Source organism: Pelophylax lessonae (genome assembly GCF_965119305.1).
Source record: "Pelophylax lessonae genome assembly, chromosome: 11".
NCBI lineage: Eukaryota > Metazoa > Chordata > Amphibia > Anura > Ranidae > Pelophylax > Pelophylax lessonae.
Window position 1 is genome coordinate 67,554,583 of NC_138778.1, and position 13,002 is coordinate 67,567,584.

Sequence of the window (13,002 nt, forward strand, 5' to 3'; positions counted from 1 at the left end):
TTATGTCATTTATTGACAACTTTGTGTAAAAAAATTAAAAAAAATAAAAAAAAAAATTTTCCCCGAAACTTGTGGCAAAATATAAACTATTCCATGGACTCACCATGCTTCTCAGCCAATAGCTTGGAGTGTCTACTTTGCAAAATGGGGTCATTTGGGGGGGTTTTGTGCTATCTTGAAATTTCAGGGCCTCTGAAACTGTGACAGGTAGTCAGGGGTAAAATCAGCAATTTACGCCATTAGAAAACCTGATGATGTAGACTGATTTTCGGGGTCGCGTACACAGCTAGGCTCCCAAAAAGTCTCACACATGTGGTATCCCTGTACTCAGGAGAAGCAAAAGAATGTATTTTGGGGTGTCATTTCACATATTCCCATGGCATGCGTGAGCAATATATCATTTAGTGACAACTTTCTGTAAAAAAACAACAACAAAAAAAAAAAATAATATTCCCTAAACTTGTGGCAAAATATAAAATACTCCATGGACTAACCATGCCTCTCAGAAAATAGCTTTGGGTGTCTACTTTTCAAAAAGGAGTCATTTGGGGGGTGTTTGAACTGTCCCGGCATTTTATGCTCAATCTTATCCACACTTTACCCACTCTTCTAACCACTTGAAAACCAAGCCTTTTCTGTGCCTTTTTTGTTTATATGAAAAAATATTTTTTTTTACTAGAAAATTACTTTGAACCCCCAAACATTATATATTTCTTTAAAGCAGAGGCCCTATAGAATAAAATGGTGGATGTTGCAAATTTTTTTGTCACACGGTATTTGCGCAAAGATTTTCCAAACGCAATTTTTGCGAAAAAAATAATTTTTTTTTTAAATTTATTGCACAAATACACTATATAATTCCAATTTTTTTGGTAAAATTTAAAAGATGATCTTATGCCGAGTACATAGATACCAAACATGACATGCTTTAAAAATTGCGCACGCTTGCGCAGCGGCAACAACGTACGTACATTTTTAAAAACCTTTAAAAGTCTCTACAGGTTACCACTTTAGACTTAGAGGAGGTCTACTGCAAGAATTACTGCACTCGATCTGGCGATCGCGGCGATACCTCACATGCATGCTGCAATTGCGGTTTACATATGACACTAGACCAACGCTTGCGTGCGCCATTTGTTTTGCTTTTGTTATTTTGACACCTTTCCTTTAATTTTTTTTTTTTTTTTAATCATTTTTATTGTTATCGCAGTGAATTTAAATATCCCCTATGATAGCAATATGTAGTGACAGGTACTCTTTTTTAAAAAAAATTGGGGTCTTTTAGACTCTAGATCTCTCCTCTGACCTTAACGCATCTGACCACACCAAAATTGGTGTGATAAAATACTTTCCCAATTTCCCAATGGCCCTGTTTATTTCTGGCGAAACAGAAGTCATGAAATGCTCGTAGCTTCCGGTATCTTAGGCCATAGAGATGATTGGAGCCATTCTCATCTCCAATTAGCTCTATGGTTAGATAATTGAACCACCGGCTGCACTCTCGGGTTAACCGGTGGGACAGGAGAGCCCGAGAAAAACCACGGAAGGCTGCGGAAGGTGGGGGGGGGGAGGCCCCTCCGGCCCCTCCCACTGCATGTAAAAGCAGTCTAGCAGCCAATTACCTGCTAGGATTGCTTTTACATGTAAGCCGACCGCTGGCTGTAAAAAACGATACCAAGATGATGCCTAAATCTGCAGGCATCATCCTGGTATAACCACTCAGTCCAGCAACGTACCAGTACATTGCTGGTCCTTGTTTGGCATATAGGTTTTTTTTTTTTTTCATGCAGCCTGTGGGCTGAACGGAAAAAAGAGAACCTATCGGAAATCAGCACAGGAATAATGCGTAGTATTACTCATCATTAACCGCCCAAACAACCACCCACTGAATTTAATGATGGGTATACACGACACTATCCACGTATACCAAAATAGGATTTTAACTGCAGTGCTGAAATCAGAAAATCACCACAGCTGCTATCAGCAAAGGTATCCATATATGCTGAGCGCAAACACTGTTTGTGTCCGAATATATAAAATCAATGTCATGTTAGCCGACAAGTACCTGCAAGAGAAACAGGTCACAAAAGAATGAAAAAACAAAGTACATTAAAAAAAGTACAGTAGGAAGAGTAGAAGAACATGACTGACACAACAACAGTTTTTGGATCCTTTTATTTTTCTTTCTAACTGTTTCTTGATGTCTTGATTTGGGACTGCGATCTTCCAGCTTGGGTCTCTCAAAATGTCGATGGACATCCAACATCCTTCGAGACCCTGTGTTTGTGTGCCCTACACTGTGTCGTGCTGTACCCTACACTAATACTCCACTAGTGTATGGTAGCGCTCAAAACCTTCCCCGATGCAGAGACCAGGTTGGTCAGGACATTTGGGACAATAATAACGGGTGTCACACCTAAATCCATGCCTGCTACAGACACGACATCTTTTTTGGGGGTATCTTTGGGTAGGGGTACTCGGGAGGACATAAGAAAAATGTCTCTCATGCAGCCGGCTCACTGCATCTGGAAGGGGAAGTTGGGCAGGCATGGCTCCTGGGTACAGGTAGGCAAGGATGATCTCTTCCTGGAATTCCGGGAAAGATCAAGTTCGTCCTGACGCCCTGTATAGGACAAAGGCGTTCAGCATAGCCAATTGGTAAAGGTAAACAGACACTTTTTTGTACCAGCGTCTGGCTTTACGGGCAACTAAATACGGCGCCAAAAGCTGGTCGTTAAGGTCCACCCCTCCCATGTTAAGGTTATATTCGTGGACACAGAGGGGTTTCTCCACAACGCCAGTTGCCGTAGTGATTTGGATCGTCGTGTCTGCGTGAAGGGAGGACAGAACATAAACATCCCGTGTATCCTTCCACTTCACCGCAAGCAATTTGTCCGTTTTCAAGCAGGCTCTCGCCCCTACTAAGACGGGAATTTACAAGCTGTTGGGGGAAGCCCCGGCGATTAGGTCGCACGGTGCCACATCCGCCAATTTGTAAATCGAGAAGGTGACTAAATAGTGGCACGCTTGTGTGTAAGTTGTCCACGTACAAATGGTACCCCTTTCCAGATAAGGGTGACACCAAGTCCCAAACAATCTTACCGCTGCTCCCTATGTAGTCTGGGCAGTTCGGGGGCTCCACACAGCTATCTTTTCCCTCATAGACCCGGAAACTAACTGTATAGCCTGTGGCCCTGTCACACAATTTATACAGTTTGACCTCGTACTTGGCAATCTTGCTGGGGAGGTACTGTTTCATAGCAAGGCGGCCAGTAAATTTAATCAGGGACTCGTCAACGCAGACAACTTGTTCGGGGGTAAACAAGGCTGCAAACCGCTGATTGAAGTGGTCTATGAGGGACCTAATTTTGTGGAGCCCATCGTATTCAGGGTCTCCCCGAGGACGACAGATTTCATTGTCGCTGAAATGCATAAATCGCAGAATTTGCTCGTATCTCCCCCTGGACATGGAGGCAGAGTACATGCGCATATGGTGAACTGGGCTAGTGGACCAATATAGCCGCAATTCACTCTGTTTAGTTATGCCCATGTGGAGGGAAAGGCCCAGAAAGATTTTAAATACGGAAACTGTTATAGGTTTCCAGCCGAATTGTCTGGCAAGGGGCGAATTTGGGTTGGCGGCGATGAACTGTTGTGCATATAAATTTGATTGATCCACAATAGATCTGTAAAGATCTTCCGTTAAGAACAGCTCATAAAAGTTCAGGGGTATAAAACCAGCTGTCTCCACGTGGATTCCAGGTTGGGCGGTGAATGGGGGGGAAGTACTGGCGCTGTAGAATCAGTGGGTTGCCAATTGGGATATGCCAGCGCATCAGGGAGGGCACTATGGGCTCTACGGGCCTGTCTACGAATACGCAGTGGCTGTGGGCCACTACTTGTGCTAGCCACCGCACCAGCTTCAACTGCACTTAGGGGACTCGCCACGTCACCAGGTAATACTGCAGTGCTGGTTGTACTAGGTCCAGGGTGTACTTGCCAGGTCGCCAGAAAAATGAGCGGCACTAGTAACCACACTCTGCTCCATACGAGCACCCTGTGATTCCTGCATCTCAACAACTCCAGAATGGGGTCGGGTACGCCTGGGTCTAACAGGGAGCCATCTGTCGTCGGAACTATCTGTCAGGGAGCCGCTGTTGTCATCTGGTTCGTATACTGACAGTAAATTCGGTCATTGTAGCTTCCCCATCGCTATCAGATGACACGGCCAGTATACTATAAGCCTCTTCACCACTGTACAAACGTTTAGACATTTTGGTAACTAAATTTACCTGTACAGTGGTGCGACTCACAGGTAATAAAAGCACCTGGTTGTCAAGGAATATATCAAGCGCTACCAAAAAAACTGCTAATGCTAGCAGTGATCAGGCCTGACTGCTAACACAGCGGTTTTGTGTGTTGTGTTTTTTTGTAAGTGACAGTAATCTATTGATTACTACACTTACCTGGGTGAAAGGGTTAAACGCAGGTGCTGGTCGGAATCAGTGCTGATCGTGCAAACACCATGTTTTGGTTCCTGATTGGTTCCCTGTGCTGCTACTCACGTGATTAGTTCGCTGTGCCGCGTTCACCGCTTGGTCAAGAGAATTACCTCCAGGGCGGCAAAGGGAACGTGTGTGACAGATGTCATGTCGGGCTGTGTTCGTCTACCTCCTACCACAACTGTGAGTCCAGACTCTGCCTAATCCGTCTTCTGCATTCCACCCAGAGAAATATCGCGATATATATTGTTGAAAACGAAATATTGCAATGTTCTCTTTTTCCCAATACCGTGCAGCCCCAATTTGAAATTATGGTAATTGTAGGGGTGTACTTACTACTTCCATTTGACAAGTTAGCCTTTTTGTAAATTTAGATTGAGACTGAATGCACCATACCAGTTTTATGTGTCATTTGCTCAAGTTTTCCACTTTTTATCTTGGCACAGTTTGAATAAAGATCTATTGTTTGGTTGGTTAAATATGTTGAATAAGTCAACAATTTTTATGTGTGTACTTACTATTTCACATGATTGTATGAATGCCATAAAAAGTAACAATAATATTCAATGAACTGCAGTATTGTTTGTGACATTTTATACATATCATAATATAGGCTGAATGAAAAAAAAAAAAGTGGCTTTGGCCTCTAAAGACTAAAGCAAAGGAAAAGAATACCTAAAGACGAGAAATCAAATTTTCTTGTTATTGAGTACATTGAAAGGGCCTATTTGTTTTAAAAGTATTGCTCTCCTTATATATCCAAAGCTGTAAAAGAATTGTTAGAAACCTGACAGGTTTTGCAACCCTTCTATACTCTATATATTTATATTTTTTTGCTGTCAATGTCTGGTTAGGAAATTTATTTTCAATTCCTGTCACTAAGATTCATCAGAAAATGAGCAGCCATCTATATAAAGTAAAAGGAAATGGCCTCTTCGCTGTCACTGAGGCAGATTACCTTCTTTTTCTCATGACTGCTCTAATAATTGTAATTTCCAATTATTTTTAGTCCTGAAGACAGTGGTCACCAGAACAAATGGAGAGGGGGAATCTTGCCAGTAGACCGCTTTACTTGAAAGGGATTATGTTCTTGTGAATCTAAAGCTAAAATAATTTTGGCTTTATATATACTTCACCTAGTATACTGTATTGCAAATTCATTCCTGACTAACATTTGTGTTCCTCCTCAGCAATTGTACAATGTGGAGTCAGAGATTGAAGAATCCCTCTATGACTCTGTAGGCAGCAGCTCCAGTGGTGCCTCCTCTGATGAATGGGAAGATGACAGTGACAGCTGGGAGACCGACAATGGCTTAACAGAGGATGAAAACTCACGTCTTGGGGCAGAGGCAATTGAGCAACCCCAAAACCAAACTGCTGCATCAGAACCCACAACACAAGCAGAAGTAGAAGAGGCAGAGCAGGGTGCTTCTGCAGCTGCATTGGGGGTTCCAGGTCTTGTGGCCAAAGCGAATGAGAAAGAAGGGATTGTCAAGAGCTTTAAAGAACTTAAGGAGGCTATTAAGATTCTTGAAAGCCTGAAAAACATGACCGTGGAGCAGCTTCTGACTGGTTCTCCAACATCACCCATTGCTGAGCCAGAAAAATTTACTAGAGAAAAGAAATTCCTAGATGATATCAAGAAACTGCAGGAGAACCTCAAGAAGACCCTTGATAATGTGGCTATTGCAGAGGAAGAAAAGATGGAGTCTGCTCCAGATGCTGATAAAGAGGACAAGGAAGCACAGACACCAGTCCGTTCCGAGTGGCCAAGTGACACCCCAGTACTGTGCCAGCAGTGTGGTGGTAAACCTGGAGTCATATTCACTAGCGCTAAAGGAGAGGTTTTCTCTGTGCTGGAGACTGCACCAGGTAAGGGCCTGTGTTGTTGCTGGGTGATTTGTACTTATCTAATTGAACTGGTGACCTTACTGCGACCTTATTTTACATTACTTTGTGAAAGTAAATGTAAGCCCTAACAATGAACTTCTTATTTTCATCCTTTTGGTCTCTTAGGGCTCTTTCACACGGGCGCTCCATATGTCTGTATTTCATCCCATTTTTTTGCGGATGAAATACGGACATAATGCATGTCAATGGGATTGCTAATATCAGCAGATGACTATCCGCTGAAATCCGATTTTCGTCCTTTTAGTTCTGTTCCATTTTTTGGAACGGAAGAGAACTCTATTTTTCTTCCGTTTTAAAAAACGGAACGGATGCAAAATCGGATGTCAGCGGTGTCATCCGCTGACATCCGCAATCCCCATAGACATACATTATGTCCGTATATCATCCGCAAACGGATGGGAGGATATGCGGACCTACGGAGCGAATGACACAAGTGTCATCCGTGTCCGTGAAAAAAAAAAAGTGCCGCAGCGGAATAAAAAAATCGGAGCGGCCGCATGAAAGAGCCCTTAAGTATACCCTTAGAAGTGTTTTATCTCTTCAGTAAGTGCAAACAAGAATACCTGTTGATTTTTTTTTCAGGAAATTCAGAGCTTTCCTGTGTTATCTTGAGCAGGTTAATTGGACCTCCTGATACTCATAGACTACAAAACAACTCGTCTTTGTTGTGGAGATGAGGACAGTGGGGTGAACTCTTCACTTTAGCAAAAAACAGGGTAGGACAACTGTCAGCCCACAACAAGAAATAAGTAGCTCAGTACATTTTTGGCATATCAACTTTTTTTTTTTTTTTACATGGGGTCCTTAAATGGATATGCAGGAAAATATATATTATAGAGAGACCCTTTTAAGATACAAATGAGATTCACTATTGACATTAGTTCTGGTTCATGTGTATCGTGTTATAAAATTGAATATAGTATCTGAAATGAAGGGATCCAGAGTTAATTAGTGATTTGGAAATCAAATGTCTGATGCATATCTCTCTGCTTTCCCCAGAGAGCCATAGTTTCAAAAAACTGGAGTTCCAGGCCCCTGAAGCTAAGAAGTTCTTTAGCACTGTCCGTAAGGAGATGGCTCTGCTTGCCACATCCCTCCCTGATGGTATCATGGTGAAAACATTTGAAGACAGAATGGTAAGTCCTTTCCTGTTACCAGTATACTTTTTCTTCTTGACCTGTTTCTGCTGCCCATTGATGACCTTTCCTCTAAATTTATATATATATATATATGTAAAATGGGTAAGAGTTGGAGCTTCTATGATTTTATTGTCTGTTGTTTTGGCAACCCCTCCTATCATTTTTTCACAGGGACAGAGAAAGCAAGTTGGAGTTACAAAAGTAACTGGTTAGCTTTAGAGCAGGGATGGGAAAGGAAACTGACATTAATAAAAGGGGGAGCCCATGAAAAGCAAGTAGTTTGCTTGCTGGAGCCACCCCCCGCAAAATCACTATTCCAGCCTAACATCAGAACCCCCCCCAATGTGAAGCCACTTGGCCTGGAAATTGGTCATTCAGGCTTCAGTCATTGCATTTTTTTAATGGTCATGCAGGCCTCTATACCTTGAAATACTAAGTTTAACTCCTATTGGTCAACAGACTGCCTGAGAAGGCAATGAAGGGCAAGAGTGCGGTCCTTAACTTTCCTGCCCTAAAGTGAATATGTTGCATTTTAATAATGAACAAAACTGTTTTTCATTTATGTAGAAATTCTATGCTGAATTTAGAGAATATACAGTATCTCACAAAAGTGAGTACACCCCTCATATTTTTATAAATATTTTATTATCTTTTCATGTGACAACACTGAAGAAATGACACTTTGCTACAATATAAAGTGCTGAGTGTACAGCTTGTATAACAGTGTAAATTTGCTGTCCCCTCAAAATAACTCAACACACAGCCATTAATGTCTAAACCGCTGGCAACAAAAGTGAGTACACCCCTAAGTGAAAATGTCCAAATTGGGCCAAAAGTGTCAATATTTTGTGTGGCCACAATTATTCTTCAGCACTGCCTTATTCCTCTTGGGCATGGAGTTCACCAGAGCTTCACAGGTTGCCACTGGAGTCCTCTTCCACTCCTCCAAGACATCACAGAGCTGGTGGATGTTAGAGACCTTGTGCTCCTCCACCTTCCGTTTTGAGGATGCCCCACAGATCCTCAATGGGGATTAGGTCTGGAGACATGCTTGGCCAATCCATCACCTTTACCCTCAGTCTCTTTAGCAAGGCAGTGGTCATCTTGGAGGTGTGTTTGGGGTCCTTATGTTGAAATACTGCCCTTCGGCCCAGTCTCCAAAGGGAGGGGATCATGCTCTGCTTCAGTATGTCACAGTACATGTTGGCATTCATAGCTCCCCAGTGCCAACAGCCTTAATGCAGTCCCATACCATGACACTCCCACCACCATGCTTCACTGTAGGCAAGACACGCTTGTCTTTGTACTCCTCACCTGGTTGCCGCCACACACACACTTGACACCATCTGAACCAAATAAGTTTATCTTGGTCTCATCAGACCACAGGACATGGTTCCAGTAATCCATGTCCTTAGTCTGCTTGTCTTCAGCAAACATTTTGCGGGCTTTCTTGTTCATCATCTTTAGAAGAGGCTTCCCTCTGGGACGACAGCCATGCAGACCAATTTGATGCAGTGTGCGGTGTATGGTCTGAGCACTGACAGGCTGACCCCCCACCCCTTCAACCTCTGCAGCAATGCTGGCAGCACTCATACGTCTATTTCCCAAAGACAACCTCTGGATATGACACTGAGCACATGCACTCAACCTCTTTGGTCGACCACGGCGAAGCCTGTTCTGAGTGGAACCTGTCCTGTTAAACCGCTGTATGGACCTTGCCACCATGCTGCAGCTCAGTTTCAGGGTCTTTGCAATCTTCTTATAGCCTAGGCCATCTTTATGTAGAGCAACAATTCTTATTTTCAGGCCCTTAGAGTTTTTTTGCCATGAGGTGCCATGTTGAACTTCCAGTGACCAGTATGAAATAGTGAGAGTGATAACACCAAATTTAACACACCTGCTCCCCATTCACACCTGAGACCTTGTAACACTAACGAGTCACATGACACTGGGGAGGGAAAATGGCTAATTGGGCTCAATTTCGACATTTTCACTTAGGGGTTTACTCACTTTTGTTACCAACGGTTTAAACATTAATGGCTGTGTGTCGAGTTATTTTGAGGGGACAGCAAATTTACACTGTTATACAACCTGTACACTCACTACTTTACATTGTAGCAAAGTGTCATTTCTTCAGTGTTGTCACATGAAAAGATAGAATAAAATATTTACAAAAATGTGAGGGGTGTTCTCACTTTTGTGACATAGTGTACGCTGAACAATGTTTTCCTTTAAATATTATAAATTAATAGGAAAGGAATTTTTCCAATGCAAAAATATACGTCTTTGTAGATCACCTGTATCCTGGAGTATCTAATATATTTCATTAAAAATTTAACATCATGTGCATCTGAGGGAAAGTAACATTGACCCCAAGCCCTGTGCTGCTCACTAAACTCACTTCAGGTAAACCACCAGAATATTTAGTCACATATATAATCTGCATGGATTGGGGAATATTATCATACTCTTTTCTCAAGCTTCTGTGTGTATTTTTTTAGTCACATATATTATCTGCATGGATTGGGGAATATTATCATACACTTTTCTCAAGCTTCTGTGTGTATTTTTTACTCAGTTTAAGCTAATAGTGAAAAAGCACCCTGTTTCTTTTATTTGTCCGCTAGGACCTCTTCTCAGCATTTATAAAAGGACCCACACGTACTCCGTATGAGGATGGCCTATTTCTGTTTGATATTCAGCTGCCCAATATCTACCCAGCTGTGCCTCCGCTCTTCCGCTACCTTTCTCAGTGCAGTGGGAGACTCAACCCAAACCTATATGATAATGGGAAAGTGTGTGTCAGTCTGCTGGGCACCTGGATAGGAAAGGTAATTATATCGACTTTTATGATTGTTCACTTACTACCATTTATCTGCCTGCTTAAAGAGAAAGCTACAGTGTTTTTTTTTTTTTTATTTTATTTTCATGTTTCTCATTTATTGACGGACACAGCTCCTGCTCTTCATAACCATTGGGTTATACTGCCCCCTATAGGAGTAGAACACTAGGCAGAAAAGTCTGGATATGCCTATAGGCAGTCCCAGGGGGTATACTCCCTCTCTGCTATAGGTACCCAGTTTTTTTATGCCTAGTCAGGAGTAAGGACCTAGTTCCTTGCTGGGATCTCTGGTCCTGGAAGATTTTTTTCCTTTTTTAGATTTTTTTTTCTCCTGGTTCTTTGCTGTGAGATCTACAATCAACTGCCGGACTGGGCGACGGGCTGGATAATCTAAATCCAGTGATCACCCCATTCTGGCAAGCAAGCACACACAGACCTCAGCTCCGTGCTAGGTCGGCCGCGACATAGCCCCACTGGACGGGGTCTGGCCTGCGAGTTAAACGACTCGGCCCGAGTCCCAGCGTTCTTCCTGGCTGATTGCCCCCCTATTTAGATGGCGAGGGGTTCTGTCTGAAGCTGTGACTGCCTGATATGGTGAGTAGCTGTCCCCCCTCTCCCTCTGGAGGGTTTTGGGGTGGACGTGGGCCCCTCCATGGGACGGTCGGATCCCTGGGTTCCCCTCCTTCCCATCAGGCACCCCCTCATCTCCCCCCCCCTCCACTTATGCTGGGGCTGTGTGAGTGGTCTGGTCCACCTCCTGGGGTGGGAGCAGGGCGCTATGCTGGCGATGGGGGGTGCTCCGCCAGCGACTGGACGATCTCCAGACCGGATCTATGTGCGGGGGGGCGTACCTGGTGGGGGGCCCCCGTCCTGCCTGTGCCTGTCCTTGAGGCCTACGGATTCCTCCTGAGAGCCTGGTGGGGGGCCGCCATTTTGTTTTAGCCTTGGGTTGCAAAGCACGTCGGCCATGTTTGTGTAGTCCAGCGGCCATTTTGCGGTGGTTTGCTAAAGAAAACAGCAGCTGCCATGTCTGTGGAGCCTTCTGAGTGGCGTTTTTGGCGGTGGGAGCCCCTCCTCACCCCCCTAGTGCTGACTGCTGGATCCTTTCATTTCCTGATCGCTGCTCGTGCATTGCAGATTCTCCTGGTGGCAGTGGTGCCTGGTTTCTGCGAGGTGGTGAGTCTGGTGGGGTCCTCTCCCTCTCTGCTGAGGATCGATTGGTGCTCTGTGACTGGCAACTGGGTGGGCTGCCAGAGTGGTGGGGGGTTGTACCTTAGCAGTGTTTTACACTTTTTTGTGGGGTCCCCCTGGTGACTCATGGAGTCTTTGAAGGACATCTCCCCACCTGATCCCCTCTCTGAGGCTGCGGGGCCCTCAGGGTTCCATTCATCCATCGATGCACTGACGGTGGTCCTGGAGTGCTTTGTGACCCAGGTGGAGATGGCTTTTGGGCGGCGGGCTGTAAAAAAGCGCCGCCTTCCTCTGTCTCATCAGATCCTGAATCTGATTCGGCTGCTGTGGATGTGGGTCACTCTGCTGGGTCTGCGACCTTGTTCCCTGAATCCTCAGATAGCGAGGAGGATCACTCCACTTCTGCAACCATGTACTAAAAGGTGCTGGTGGACACACTGATTGTAGTCGTGCGTGAGACCTCAAAGATGGAGGATGCAGCTGCGACAGAGGCACAGGTTCCCTTTTGGCACTCACAAGCCATCCAGAGTGGAAAAGGTGTTCCCTTTCCCCTCCTATCTTGACAGAATTGTCACTAAAGTGTGGGGACGACCAAAGCGTCCCCTTTGGGGTCCCTAAGAGATTTTCTAGGCAATACCCGTATGAGGAGTCCTTTCTTAAGAAGTGGACTGTTCCACTGGTGGTGGACCCTCCAGTTTCCAGATTAAACAAGGCATCCATGATTCTGGTTAAAGAGCCCCAGGTCTTTAAGGATGACAGGAAGGCGAAGGCTGTGGCCCGCAATATGTACTCCCTGGCTGGTTCACCACTGAGGCCGATATTCCCCATTTCCCTGGTGTCGCAGACTCTGACCGCATGGGCTAGGCTTTTGCGCCATGACCTGGAGGGGGGGTGGGGGTAGCTTCCCCCCTGATTTTGCTGTGCTGGCGGACCAACTGGTCCAGGGGCTGCAGTTTATCTGTGATGCCTTTTTGGATGCGGCTCCCCTAGTTTCTTGGCTCTGTATTAGCAGTGGTCCTTTGGCGTGTCTTTTAGCTCAAATGCTGGTCTGCGGACCAGACTTCTAAAAGGCCCTTGACTGATCTTCCCTTTTCAAGGAGATTGCCTGTTTGATGCTACCCTAGATGCCATCATTAAAGGTCTCACAGGGGGGCAGAGTACCTTTCTTCTGCAGGCTATGAACCCTCGTCGTAGACGTGGGCCCTCGTTCTCGGCTCAGAAGACATTTTTCCTTCCTCAGGGTTGACTAACAAGGGATCGGAGCCCTTCGGGGCCTCCACTGGAGGATCCAAGCAAACTTGGTCTGGCAAGTCCAGAGTGGGCTTCCCCAGACCCTCTGACAAGGCCCCTTCAGCATGAAGGTGTGCCCTCACCCGTTTCTTGGGTAGGGGGATGTCTTCGCAAGGTTCCCGGACCC

General features: G+C 44.9%; 1 protein-coding gene across 1 annotated transcript in view; it reads left to right on the forward strand.

The window, feature by feature from the left end:
- UBE2O (ubiquitin conjugating enzyme E2 O) overlaps positions 1-13,002 on the forward strand; it is a 141,521-nt gene that overhangs the window by 120,693 nt on the left and 7,826 nt on the right. The window contains exons 14-16 of the mRNA XM_082271902.1: positions 5,693-6,374; positions 7,413-7,549; positions 10,180-10,383. Coding sequence (XP_082128028.1) covers positions 5,693-6,374; positions 7,413-7,549; positions 10,180-10,383 — 1,023 coding nt within the window. The remainder of the gene's footprint in view (positions 1-5,692; positions 6,375-7,412; positions 7,550-10,179; positions 10,384-13,002) is intronic.